The 14,031-nt window shown below is 36.2% G+C and overlaps 1 protein-coding gene across 4 annotated transcripts in view; it reads right to left on the reverse strand.

The window, feature by feature from the left end:
• The window catches only part of VPS13B (vacuolar protein sorting 13 homolog B), a 669,566-nt gene that overhangs the window by 267,550 nt on the left and 387,985 nt on the right, over window positions 1–14,031 (reverse strand). For all 4 annotated transcript variants that reach the window (XM_024572260.3, XM_024572257.3, XM_045181664.2 and 1 more), the window contains 2 exons: window positions 12,969–13,172; window positions 2,290–2,416 (listed from right to left, as the gene is read on the reverse strand). In XM_024572260.3, the coding sequence (XP_024428028.2) occupies window positions 2,290–2,416; window positions 12,969–13,172 (331 nt within the window). The remainder of the gene's footprint in view (window positions 1–2,289; window positions 2,417–12,968; window positions 13,173–14,031) is intronic.

The following is a 14,031-nucleotide window of genomic DNA, read 5'->3' on the forward strand; positions in this document are numbered from 1 at the left end:
ATAGTTATTACGATATTATTGCCTATATTCCCTATGCTGTGCTTTACATCCCCATGATTGTTTTGGAACTACCAATTTGCACTTCTTAATCCCTTTACCTTTTTCACCCAGTCCCTTAATGCCCCTCCCCTCTGGCAACCATCAGTCTGTTCTCTGCATACAAGTATACAAGTCTGTTTCAATTTTGTTTGTTCGTTCATTTTGTTCTTTAAATTCCACATATAATGAAACCATATGGCATTTTTATTTCCCTAATTGACTTATTTCACTTAGGATAGTATCCTGTAGGTCCATCCACGTTGTCACAAATGGTAAGATTTCATTTTTTTATGGCTGAGTAACATTCCATTGTATATATGTACCACAGCTTTGTCATCCACTCATCTACTGATGGGCACTTGGGTTGCTTCCGTATCTTCACTATTCTAAATAGTGCTGAAATGAACACAGGGGTGCATACATTCTTTTGAATTACTGTTTTGGATTTCTTTGGATATATACCCAGAAGTGGTTCACTGGGTCATAAGGCAACTCCATTTTCAATTTTTTTGAGGAAACTTCATACTGCTTTCCACACTGGCTGCACAAATCTGCATTCCCATCAATAGTTCACAACCCCGCCAGCACTTGTTTGTTGGTTTATTGATGATAGCCATTCTTACAGGTGACATCTCACTGCAGTTTTAATTTGCATTTCGCTGATTAACTAGTGGTGCTGAGCATCTTTTCACACATCTATTGGCCATCTGTGTCTTCTTGGGAAGTGTCTCGAAGTCTTCTCCCCATTTTCTAATTAAATTTGTTTCCTTTTGGTGTTGAGTTGTATTTCTTTATATATTTTGGATATTAACCCCCATCAATGTTTCATTGATGAATATATTCTTCCATTAAATAGGTTGTCTTTTGTTGGTGTTGATGGTTTCCTTTGCTGTACAAAGAATTTTTACTTTGATGAAGTCCCCTTTGTTCTTTCTTTTGCTTCCCTTGCCCAATAAGATATATTAGAAAAAATAGTCCTAACAGAAATGTCAGAGAGTTTACTACCTATTTTTCTTCTAACAGGTTTATGGTTTCAGGTCTTACATTTAATTTTTTAATCCATTTTGAGTTTATTCTTATATATAGTGTAAGGAGGTGGTCTGTTTTATTATTTTGGCATGTATCTGTCCAATTTTCCCAAAACCATTTATTGAATAGACTGGTTTTACCTGACTGTACGTTCTTGCCTCCTTTGTTATCTATTAATTGCTTATATAGGCAAGAGCTTATTTCTGGGCTCTCTATTCTGTTCTACTGATCTATAGGTCTGTTTTTATGCTAGTATCATGGTGTATCTGATTTCTATAGTCTTATAGTATAGTGTGATATCAGCTAGCGTGATTCTTCCTTTTTTTTTTTTTTTTCTTTCTCAAGATGGCTGTGGCTATTCAGGGTCTTTCGTGGATCCAAATAATTTTTGGATTATTTGTTCTTGTTTTGTGAAATATGCCACTGGTATGTTGACAAGAATTGCACTGGCTCTATAGATGCTTTGGGTAGCATACACATTTTAACGATGTTAATTCTTCCTATCCAAGAGAATGGTATATGTTTCCGTTTATTTGTATCTTCTTCAATTCCTTTCTTATGAAGAGCTTTTTAAAGTTATGATGAATCACATTATTATTACATTTCTATTCTAGGCATGGAGGCACTGATACATAGTGATCAGCCTTGAAACATGGACCCACCAGTCATTGGCTAATAACGTGGGTCACATATCTCGGTCTCAGTTTATTCATCCATAAGATAAGGATACTAATAATATCTATCTTATGAGGGTATTGTGAAGGGTAAACAAGGTAACGCAAGCAGAACTCTCATGGATGAGGTAATCCATGTGAGAACTCCAGGTTACTGTCAGTGTTAGTGCTGCTTTCATTAGAAAGAGGTTGTACAGGTTGTGTGCAGTCTGAAGCCAGACCAGTTGGGTTCATACCTTGCTTGGCCACTTACGACTTGTGAAAATTTGGATAAGTTATTTGGGTTAAGCTCTTCATACTTTAGTTTTTCTGCATATAAAATGAGGACAGTAAGACAAGCTAATAGGATTATCACAAGGATTATGAGTTACTACAGAAAAAGTGGCAACTGAACGGTACTAGAAAGTACTCAATAATGGCTGGAACGGTAACCAATTGACAACAAGCTAATCTGATAATCTGTGCACTGAAACTATGAGGACCCCTAACATGCAAAGAAGGGCTGCTCCCTTATTTAGACTAAATGAGACCTAAATTAAGTTCTAACCTCAGTATGCATATTTTCTGGAGAAATTATTTTGGTGAAAATGATGGCAGGTGCTCCAGTTATTCGGACAGAAAAATCTGTTAAAATGGGAGTCATAATTGCTCTTCTTTCTTGATGCCGCCGTATGCTAAAAAATAAAGTACATTATTGTTAGCCATTTCATTTTTTTCAAGAAAAAGTTTCATTACATTTTTACAAGTCTTTGTACTACAGCATGTATGACAAAAATCACATTATTTTGGGAGTTCCTATTTACATATTTTATAGTTATAGTTCTGTAACTTTAGTAGTTCAGATTTATAAAAATTTCAAAACATTCACTGAGAAATTCAGATGTAACCAATCATTTCATATTAGTTGCATCTGAGCACCTTTCAAAAATTACTTTTCTGTTTTTAATTCCTTTTGTTTTTACAAAGAGCTTAGTATTTTTTGTTACCAATAAGAATCTCACTGTGTTGCAATAAATTTAATTTCCTATTTTTAATATTTCTGACTTTCTAGTTGACAACTGGCACCTTACCAATCTCAGTAGGTTCATAAGCATATCCTCTTGATCTTTGACCTCTTTTTTTAAAAAGCTTAAAGAACTACTGAGTATAGTGATTATTACTGCCTTTACAATTTGTGAAATGCCTTTTCTGACTTTCATACTAAATGCTGCTTCACAATAACCCTGTATGAAAAGTAAGGAGCATCATTAGTCCCATATTATCTATAAGAAAAGGAGGTTCAGGGATTATGCACAGTGGGAACAAATATTCCACAATTGGGCATGGTAGGCATGTTGACCTCAGAGTAGCATTTGGCCTCTATTTTAATTCTTCTTTATACATTCTCACTTTTGAGCAGTTATTTGGCATGATATTTCTATTCCACATTAAAAGTTGCCAATAATTTCAAAGGAAGTATTGCATACATGGTAGAAGATAAAATTGGAAAATATTATTGAGAAACCAAAGCTTGTGCTCGTATAGATCTTCAGTTGTACTATTCATATTCTTAGTTTTCATTTTATGAAATAATACAATATTATTTGATGTTATAATATACATTTTAAAAATCACTAACTTTTTTTAGATTGAAATATTTTCAAGGATGAATTATAAAGAAAAAAGTAACACTGAAAAATAACTTCAAGAATTAAATTCTTCCAACATTTACTAAACAACAGTTTAGGGTTTAAAATAACAAAAGAGAGAAGCAAAACTCATAGTATTAACTGGCATTGACAATGATTTCAAGGACTCCACCACTCTCACTAAACCAAGGGAATAGACTTTTAATGGCCATATGGAGATGACAGGCTAACCTTTACATCCCTGGTAGGGAAGGGTTTTGAAGTGAGCTGCCCATCTATATCAGGGCTAGAAAAATATCTGCTCTCAGAAACAGGAAAGAATGAGGAAGTCTGTCTCTCTGGCAAGAGAACTTGTTGAAAAAACAGAGATATCCCTGGACTTTTTAAAAAAAGAATAATCCTTCGTGTTTGTTTCATAGCTCTAATTTGTATTACTGTGTCAGTCCAAAAATACCCATTCTGAGTTATTTATATAAAAGTGGCAACAGACCTTTGATAACCCTGAGGCAGCTATCAGAACTGGACACACAACCTCTCTGGACAACACTCCCTCAAAATGACAAGAAGGGCTCTCAGGGATGAAGACCGGTGAAGAGGAGCACCTAATCACAGATTGCTCCATATGCCCCACACAAATTGTGCTTTATTAGCAAGAGGAGATTCAACCCCATTATCAGATTCATTATTGAGAACTTCTGATAATAAAATTACTACATATGGACAATAAAATAAATTTATTTAAAACTATTTAAGACATATAGGCTGTAATAAAAACATGAATAAAACCCCAAAGTACTATTAAAAAAAAAAGATTCGGAAAACAACTAAATAGAACTTCCAGAAATGAAAAAAAACATAGTTACTATGATTAAATATATAATAGATGGATAAATAGTAATTTAGATTTTACTAAGAAAATTTAGTAAACTTAAATTTAGATTTGAGAAAACTCCAGGAATTTAATACTTAAAATAAAAGTTAAAGAGGCAAGTCTGACATATTTTATTGCCATCCCAAAAGGAGAGAAAAAAAGAAAAAGGGGACAATATTAAAGAGATAATGGTTGAAAATTCTTCAAAACTGATGAAATATAGGAATACACAGATTCAAGAGACACAATGATTCTTGGATCAGGTAAATATAGTAAAATCCACAATTAGACACATCTTGTTAAAACAGCTAATCATCTATGATAAATAAATAAATAATAAAATAAAATATATTAAAATAAGCTAGAGAAAACTGAATATAGCATGCAAAGGCATAGGGTTTAGAAGAGTTGCAAAAGAAATATTTTTCTGATATACTCTAATATGACAATGATTTAATATATCTCTACATTATACATAGAAACAACGATGACAGTAAGTTAGAAAACCCTTTTTGAGGATTAAAAAACATTGACTATCATAAGGTGCTAATCAAATAACAGGAAAGTAATTGTATGTGTTGACAAAAGCTACTCTGTTAAGCTCTGGGAGGAGTAGATAGCAAATAAGGAACAGTATGTTTCTCTGAAATTGTTACTAAGCAAGAAGGCATAATTACATGCCACACACACTCATGAAAATTTAGGTTTAGGAAAAGCTGTGGTCATTTTTCTAGGGCTCAGCATAATTCAGCTAAGGTTCTTCTGCCCACCTTCCATACATTTTTGGTATGACTTGGTAGGTAATATTAAAGCAGTTTAAGAACCATACTTCAAAAATCACATAACACAAAAGGCTAGGAAACATGGTACTGAGCTTTCCCAAATATTCCCCCAAAAGACAACAAAATATGCCATAGTCTTTGCGTGCACAGAACAGCTCTTATGCAATATGAAGACTGTTGCAGTCCCATTCTTTAAGAAAAAGTCCAAACAAAAAATTCCTCTCCCCAAAACAAAAAAAAATAATAAACCGAAACTATGGTTGATGTATTTGTGACAGAGATCACAAGTGCTACATTTACTATACCCTCTAAAGAAAGTCTTATGCACATGTCTATATTGAAATATCCATTTAATTCAATTTTACTGAGATGCTCTGGTTATAGTGTCTAGTTGTTTATAACTATAGTCTGGAACTCCTGCACCTAATTCTACTTCCTAGCTCTTTTTTTCCAAGGAAAAGCTTCAAAACAATGGAGAAACCAAGGGACCACTGAATGTTTCTCAGAGAAAAGGACATTAGAAATCATGCATTGAGGATATACAAGGTCTGTCCAGCAAAAAATCCAGCCATTTTTAATGTAATGAGAACAGTTTGCATGATATTGATGTAACCTGGCAGCCAAGGACAGTGGACTGGAATGCACATGCGTGAACAATGACGACTTCATTGTACAAGTCAGTGGGAGTGGTAGGGGCTGTTAAGTGAGTATGTGTACCATGTGGATGTCACATTCAAATGACTGAGGAAGTACAGCAATGAATCTGCATCAAATTTTGCATTACGCTTAACCATTCCTCCACTAAAACTATCCAGATGATTCAGAAGGCCACAGCTATGAACAACTGGTGATTGGCAGCTTCATCATAACAATGTGCCCACTCATGCATCATGTCTCATGCAGAGGTTTTTGGTGAAACATCAAATCACCCAGGTGACTCAGTCCCCTACAGCCCAGATTTGGCACCCTGTGACTTCTGGCTTTTCCCCAAACTAAAATCACCTTTGAAAGGGAAGAGATTTCAGACCATCGATGAGATTCAGGAAAATACAATGAGGCAGCTGATTGCAATTGGGAGAACTGCATGAGGTCCCAAGGTGCCTACTCTGAAGGGGACCGAGGCATCACTGTCCTATGTACAATGTTTCTTGTATCTTGTATCTTGCTCAATAAGTGTTTCTATTTTTCAGAGTACATGGGTGGATACTTTCTGGACAGACCCCATCATAAACAGAAATTTACCAAGGGGCACATGGTCACAAGACTTACTCCATTTTTAAAGCTGTTTACCATGCATTGCTGCACTGTGTAGAACGCTCACAAAATTATATAAAATAATGTGTAAAAGTTATGTGTCGTACATATACTTTAAGTAAATTTTGGTGTCATCTTGTTTAGTTCCTTCTCTAAAAGATAAAATGTTGAAGAAGGGAAACCTGGCTATTTAGGGCTTTGGTCAGTTGGGTTTGAGTCAGTCAGGGCATACACATGTGTGCATGTGCACACTGACACATACAATTATCATGTTAGAAGCTGTATGAAAGTTAGAATAAGTGAAGATATAGGCGGTTTTAAAATTTTAGGATACACTATTATGATTGTACTTAAACATTTTCTGATTTGGGGGGTACTTACTCTCTGTCATAACTATACTATGACACAAAGAAGACAGGGCAAGACAGATCTTTGTCTTCTTATCTCTACATCACCTCTTCAGGCTGCCAAGAACGCCCTCAGACAATGACACAACGAAGAAAACATTGGCTTGCTGCTGACTGTTTCTTCCTGCTGCTAAGGTCCCTTTTCTTTTCACATCCAGTTCCCAGGTACTTTAAGCAGGAGAGAAATCATATTCTCTCATGTGAAGCCATGATTGTTTAAGGGATTTATCATAAAATTATACAATTCAAGAAAATATCTGTCACTCTGCAAAGTTATCACACTATTATCGACTTAGTGTGGTGATTGCGTCATAAAAAATAATATATATAAATGTATAGAGTTACATGTTGTATACTTGAAGCTCATTATATGTCAAATATACCTTAAAAAATAAATTAAAATAGCATCCTGGAAACCAAAAATAAATAAAATTTTAAAATTATCTCGTTAAAAATACCATACAATTCAAGTAGGTGTAGGTCACTTTGGGCACTAATCTATGAGGTATGGGAATTGGACCAACTTGTATAATTCTGCTTAGGCATTAGTTTGACATCCTCACACATTAAGAAGACAAAAGTGATGGTTTTAAGGTTGAAGAGTAAGAACAAAGAAGATGCTTTTATTCCACATTAACATGCTTCATTTCCATGTTAACATTTTCAGGTACAATTCTGGAAAGAGCTAACGTTTTGTAAACCACAAACCACAATGTCCAAGGGCTCCTGTGAACATGTGGGTAGTAACCTTACTTCAAAAGTAAAAATAAGAGATCAAAAGACAGATGGAACAGTCACAGTCTCTCAGAGTTAAGGCCAATAATATATGCTTCAGGGACTTTAGTATCAACACAAAATCAATGTTACTAATCCTGTGAGAAAGACAGGGCTGATTGATTTTAGGAATATGTCAGATTCAAATTAAGCTTTCTATGCAAATATAGTAACAATGATCTAAAAATATCCTATGTTGGATGGGGGAGGAGGAGGCCTAGAGAGTAGTATATATAATTTGATACATGTGTATCAAAATATTTAAACAAATGAATATGCTGCAACCATTTCTCTAACAATGAAGTTTGAAGGAAAAATTACCCAAGGAATTCAAACATACGTAGTGGTAGGGACAAATAAAATTATTATGATAAAAACTAAATGACTTATTTTTCAAGTAGAGTTTTAAGTTCATTCAAATTGCCTTTAAACATTATAAATAAGAAAATTATATTAACTTGGAGAAGGCTTACTAGCATTTTCATATAATTAGAAAATAAACTTTCCAACCCCCCTGCCATATACCCAAAGCACTGATGAAAGAGCAACAGTAATTTGAATGTGTAACCTGCATATGGCAGACATCAGTACCAGTTGTTTTAGTGCTCAGCACTTCATTTCCACAGATTACAAAGTAAGCCCAGATGTAGTAAAAACGGTTGCTAGGAGAAAAAGAAAAAAGTGATTAACAATGAACTTCAGCATAAGTGTAAGGGGTCAGGGCATTGAGTAGAAGTAAAGTAAGTGGATGCAAACCAGGGTTCTACCCTTAGCTCTCTATTTTAAGTACCATTGTACAAGCCAAGAAATTTCCTCACTTAGCTTCTTGTAGTGGTTTTACTCTGTAATAACTTGCTAATAAGACTGGTTCAGAGCTCAGAGAGAGACTTGTATGAGATTTGGAAGGTGTAAAGGAAACGGTAGCCAATATACTCTTAAAGTCGTGCTGTTTTAAATGTAGTGAAATTCCAGTGCAGAGGTGCCAACAGAGTCCAGCTTGTCCTCACTCTTCCCCACTCTGTGACCAGCCCTTCTTCCTGACCACTGGCCCTGCTGACCAACAGCACCTGCAGGCTCACGCCCAGACACAGAGGTGACAGCCTCCTATGGACTTCTACTCCACCAGCCTCCTGAGGTCCCTCCCGCCGCTAGTCACGCCAGGCTCCTGGACTGCCCCTGGAGCTACACATTTTTTACCCAGGGCACATGATCAAGAGGATTGGGTAGTGACCTTTCTCTGATCCGACATCCCTCTCTTTTAGACCCTTCCTTCCCAGCTTCTTGGAATTGGATAAGGTCTTGTTTCTAAAAGAAATTTTTATGCTAAAATACTTACAGTGCTTTTGCTGACCTGATTAAACCCTGATGTATTCCCTCAGCTGAAAAATTAAGATTTTAGAAGCAGAAGACTTATCCATTTTAGAATCTGGTGGTTCCTTATGCTTAACCTCCCTGCTCCCCTTTCCCCAGCGTACGCGTCTAAACACATGAGGATTACAGACAAAATCGGAGTAACATACTCAGGAGGAATGAATAAAACCGGGATACTTGTCTGGGGTGGAAACAAACTGTTCTTCACTGGGTAACGATTTTACCTTTTGAATTTTACCTCTAACACTACTGAACAACAAAAATAATTATATTAAGGTTCTGTTTATACTTCTGTCAAGATTATTTAGCAGAACTAAGCTATATCAGATATAAAATTTTTTGTCATTTGAAGACACGTTCATCAGAATTACCTCATCAGAAACACTCATTCAGTCACGTGATTTGTCAGCTCTACTTAATCATCTATTCATTCAATGTTTGATTAATTCACGGAAATCCTTATTAAGCATCTATGTGCCAAGCATGATATTATGTCTGAGTATTCAGAAGTAAATAAAGCATGTCACATTTTCACACTCCTAGCTTTTTGATCTACTGCTTTCTCAGTTCAAAATGGCCGGTCCCCACTCCTGCTACTTACACTCTGTGGGAACAAATTCAGAAGCCGTGTACTCTGTGAAAACTTCCTGACAGAGCACCCATAGAGTTAATTATTCATTTTTTTCTTTCAATTCTCTATTTTGCACCTAAGCAGATTTTCGATTAATTTGTTTTGTTTATGTGTTTGTCACATTTATTAGCCTGCGATGTCCCATGTGCATAGAATGCATCTACCCTGATTTTGCTGTGGCTCTTCTGAGCCCCCGAGTGCCCTGTAATTATGTCCATCACAGCACTTGCCGCACTGCACTCTAGGAGTTAATTAACTAGTCTGTCTTTCCGATTGGATGCCGAGCTCTTGAAGAGAAAGGCACATATTAGAAATTATTTTATCTTGTTTCTCCAGTGTAAAAGACATTTCATTGCACATGTTGAACATTCAAATGTCTGCTAATTTTTGACAAGAGTACCAAGAACATTCAATGGGGGGAGAACAGTTTGTACAAAAAAGAAGTACTGGCACAACTGGATATCCACACACCAAAGAGTGAAGCTGGACTTTTACCTCACACTATAGATACAAACAAACAAACGAACTCCAAAACCAACCTCAACATACACCAACAACCTAAATACCAGAGCTAAACCATTAAAACCCTTAGAATAAAAACATAGGCATAAGGGGGAAGGGTTTTCAGAACATGCATAAAGGACACATGGACGAAACCAAAGGGTTAAGATCAAGGGTGGGAAGTGGGGATGGCTGGGATGGGAGGAAAATGGAGACAACTGTACCTGAACAACAATAAGGAATGTGGAAAAAAACAGGCATAAATCTTCATGATCTTGAAATTGGAATGGATTCTCAGATATAGCACCAAATAGATGGTCAGTGATAGAAAAAGATGAATTAATCATCAAAGTAAAAAATAGGCGAAAGACTTGAAAAAAACATTTTTCCAAAGAAGATACACAAATGGCCAATAAGCATGTGAAGAGTTGCTCAATATTATTAATTGTATGGAAATGCAAATCAAAACCATGCCCAGTAGGATGGCTATAGACAAAAGAAAAAAAAGTAAGTGTTGATGGGAATGTGGAGAAAATGGAACCCTTGAACATTGCTGGTGGGAATGCAAAATGATTCAGCCATTTTTTGGAAAACAGTTTGGTAGTTCTTTAAAAAGTTAAACACAAAATGACCATATGACTACTTCTACTCTTAGGTATATCCCAAATACCTGAAAATGGGTACACAAACAGGTACTTGTCACAAATGTCCACAGCAAAGTTACTCACAAGAGCCAAAAGGTGAAAATAGCCCAAATGTCTAACAGATGAATAGATAAACAAACTATGGCATTTATATCCAGCAATAAAAAACAGTGAAGAATTAAGACATGCTACAACGTGGATAAACCTCCAAAACATCATGTTAAGTGAATGAGCCAGACACGAAAGGTCATATGTTATGTGAGCCCCTTTATATGAATATCCAGAATAGATAAATCCATGGAGATAGAAAGCAGACTGGTGCTGCCAGGGGCCATGAGGAGGGAAAGAGATGCAGAGGAACTAGTTGATGGGTAAAAGGTTTTAGTTTGGGGTGAAGAAAATATTTGCAACCACAAAGAGTTGGTTGGTGGTTATAGGCAGAGGTGGTGGTTACAAAACATTGTAAATGTATAAAATGACACTGAATTGTTCACTTCAAATGGCTAATTTTATGCAAGTGAATTTCAGCTCAATCAATTATTAAAACATACACACACACATGCAAACTCTTTATCAAATAAATTGAGGAATGACTAGTTGAGATATGACTACGTTAAGGCTAGATGGTCATAAAATTTCTAGGGAAAATCAGGCCCATGTTTGTTGATGATAGAATTCGTGGTTTTTAAGAAGTGATGACACGTAAGTTTTTTAAGCTGGTACTATCTAAATGTGGAACCTGAGTGAGTAGAGGAATGAGGGAACGTGATCCTGGCTGATACCGTGTGGCACTTAGATATCAGGATGGTGCACTGATGGTGGTACACACCAAGATCCTCCCTCCAGGTCCAAAACACTTATCACCCGCAGCTTCTGGGACTGCTGCCTGCTGATGGTTCAGTAACCGCATCCCTCTCCTGAAGTGTACACGTTGCTCATTTGTGGGAGATTTTTCACACAAATTTATACCCTTCCTTAGGGGCACATTCAGTCACTTGTCTATGAAGGGCTATAATTATTCATTTTCTATCATGAAAGCACGTAGTGTTAGGATGGTGATGAACTCTGTCCTTAGGACCTAGACAAAGTACATAGACAATTAGAATTAAATATGCTGAATGATCTAAGAGCACACACAAGGGGAACCTAACCTTCTTTTGTGGGGGCTCAGGGAAGACTTCCTGGAAAACAGGAAGTCTGCTCTAAGACTTGAGGAGGCAAATGAAAAGGGCTGGTTAAGAGAGTTCCAGGCAGAGAAGATCCCACACAGAAGCCTAGGAACAAGTGGCATTTTCGGGAAGCTGAAAGAATCTCATTATGAACAGAGCACACTGATGTTAGAAAAGAATGTGGGCACCTGAAAAAGAAGAACTTCATAAAAAGCAGTACAGACTACCATATAGTATTTGATTTTAGGCAAATTATTTATCATGTCTAGGGCTTAGTTATTTCACATATAATTAAGGAAAAGGGTTCCTACCTCTATCATTGTTGTGAAATTAGATAAAGTGATAAACATTGTGAAGTCCATTATTAATGTTATCATTATTATTAATGCCAAGACATGGACAAATATAGTTTCGGTGTTAAAGGGGCAAAAACCCAATGAAATCAGCATTGCAAAAGGCACACAACAAAGTCTGCACACGATGTTTTAAACAAATCCAATCAACAAACCACATGGTATGCTATCTGCAACTCATGTTGTTGAATCTTACACATTTTTAAAAATGGTGAAAAATAATTTTCTTAAATCATAAAAATTATTTACAACATACCACATATATTTTTTGCAATGTAAGAGTGTTTAATGACTAGCCCCTTCCTTCTAGCAAACAACCCTATCCTTCTGATGAGAACCACGAACAGCCTGGGTAAGATGGCCTGGCCCTCTACAGATCTTACAGCTTACATTCAGGAGTAATTCTTTTTTCAAATATGTCTGTGAACATAGCTGTTTTTAGTTAAAGTGGACTTAAAACAACCAACTAGACCCTTTGTTGTTTTCTCCTCTTATTATTATAAGTGGAGAGACTGAAAAAAAAAGTCTGACCTTGAATAAAATGGATTTCAAGGGAAAATGTGAATGTATTCTTAGCCTAAAGTAGAACTTTTCATCAAGTAGCAAGCTTAAAAAAAGGCTGACACGATCTCAAATTTGTAATAATTATGGTATAATAACAGGATTAATAGGTTTCCCAGTAAAATAATGAGATTCAATTAAAAATATATTTTACTTTTGTCATGAAATGCAGAAGCAATACCAAAGCATTTACTTTGGGCATACTGAAGATTCTATCAGCCACAGCTCTCCTGGCAATGAAATACTAGAAAGTACAGAAAGTTTCTCAGTCATTTCCCACCTGCTGGCCATGTTCCACTCCAGGGCTGGATTCTGAGAATTCCTTTCACTCTCTGGGAGCGCCCCTCCCGTGACACTTTCCTTCTCTGGTTTTAGTTGATCCCACTGCGCAGTACCAATATTGATAGACTGCAGGTCTATTTGGTATTGCCTGTCTTCGATTTCCGATCCAGGGTCTCGAAGGATTCCTAAGTTCAAGGCTCTCCTGGAAAGGCAGTGAAAAAAGGAAAACAGATAATATCAATCTTCTATGTTCATTCTGTTCACTAACATATTATCATAATTTTCCCCTTTTGGATTGCTGACAAATGTGCTGGGTTAATCAAACCTATGAAGCAGGTATTAGAAAGTTACCACATATTATGACTTAAAAATGCATCCCAAACTTATCACTTAGAGTAACCTTATAATGAGTTATGCGACTCCCAGCTCTGACTTCACTTTCTACAAAAGTTCTCCCGATCACACTTTCCCCAAACTCCCTCCCTTTCATTCATATCTGTGCTCCTAAGGTCTCTCATGTACACATCAGCACAATAGCATCACAATGACTTGTCAATCTTTCCTGACATATCGTTATCAGTAAGTGCTGTTTCAATTCACTGATGTGAACTGACATGAATCTTCAAAATCTCAAACGAAGAATCTAATCTGTCCACGGCAATAAGAACACACAGGAGCCTTTGGATTCAGGCCTTCATAAACTCAGATGTACAGTCAGTATCTTGGGCAGTTGGTGGCCTCGCCTCCTTCCCTAGATTTTTTTTCCCTGTACAAAAGTTGCATTTACTTAATCTAGTCAGTGCCTTCTGTATTTTAAATAAATTCCTTAAACATATTTTAAGGTGAACTAAAATACTTTAAGAATTGAAAAAAGAAAAAGTATTTTTGGAAATACAATTAGTGCTATATTAGTAGCTAAACAGAGCAACCTTGCCCAGCATGAACATCAGGCTTTCTGTTGCCCTTGGCACATGGAGAAACTACATAATCGCAAGATTATAACCACAAAAACTCTGAGTTTCATCAGCGTTTTTCATTTAGGCTTGAAATCCCCCATATTT

The sequence above is a fragment of the Desmodus rotundus genome, chromosome 8 (assembly GCF_022682495.2).
Source record: "Desmodus rotundus isolate HL8 chromosome 8, HLdesRot8A.1, whole genome shotgun sequence".
In the NCBI taxonomy this organism is placed as follows: Eukaryota; Metazoa; Chordata; class Mammalia; order Chiroptera; family Phyllostomidae; genus Desmodus; species Desmodus rotundus.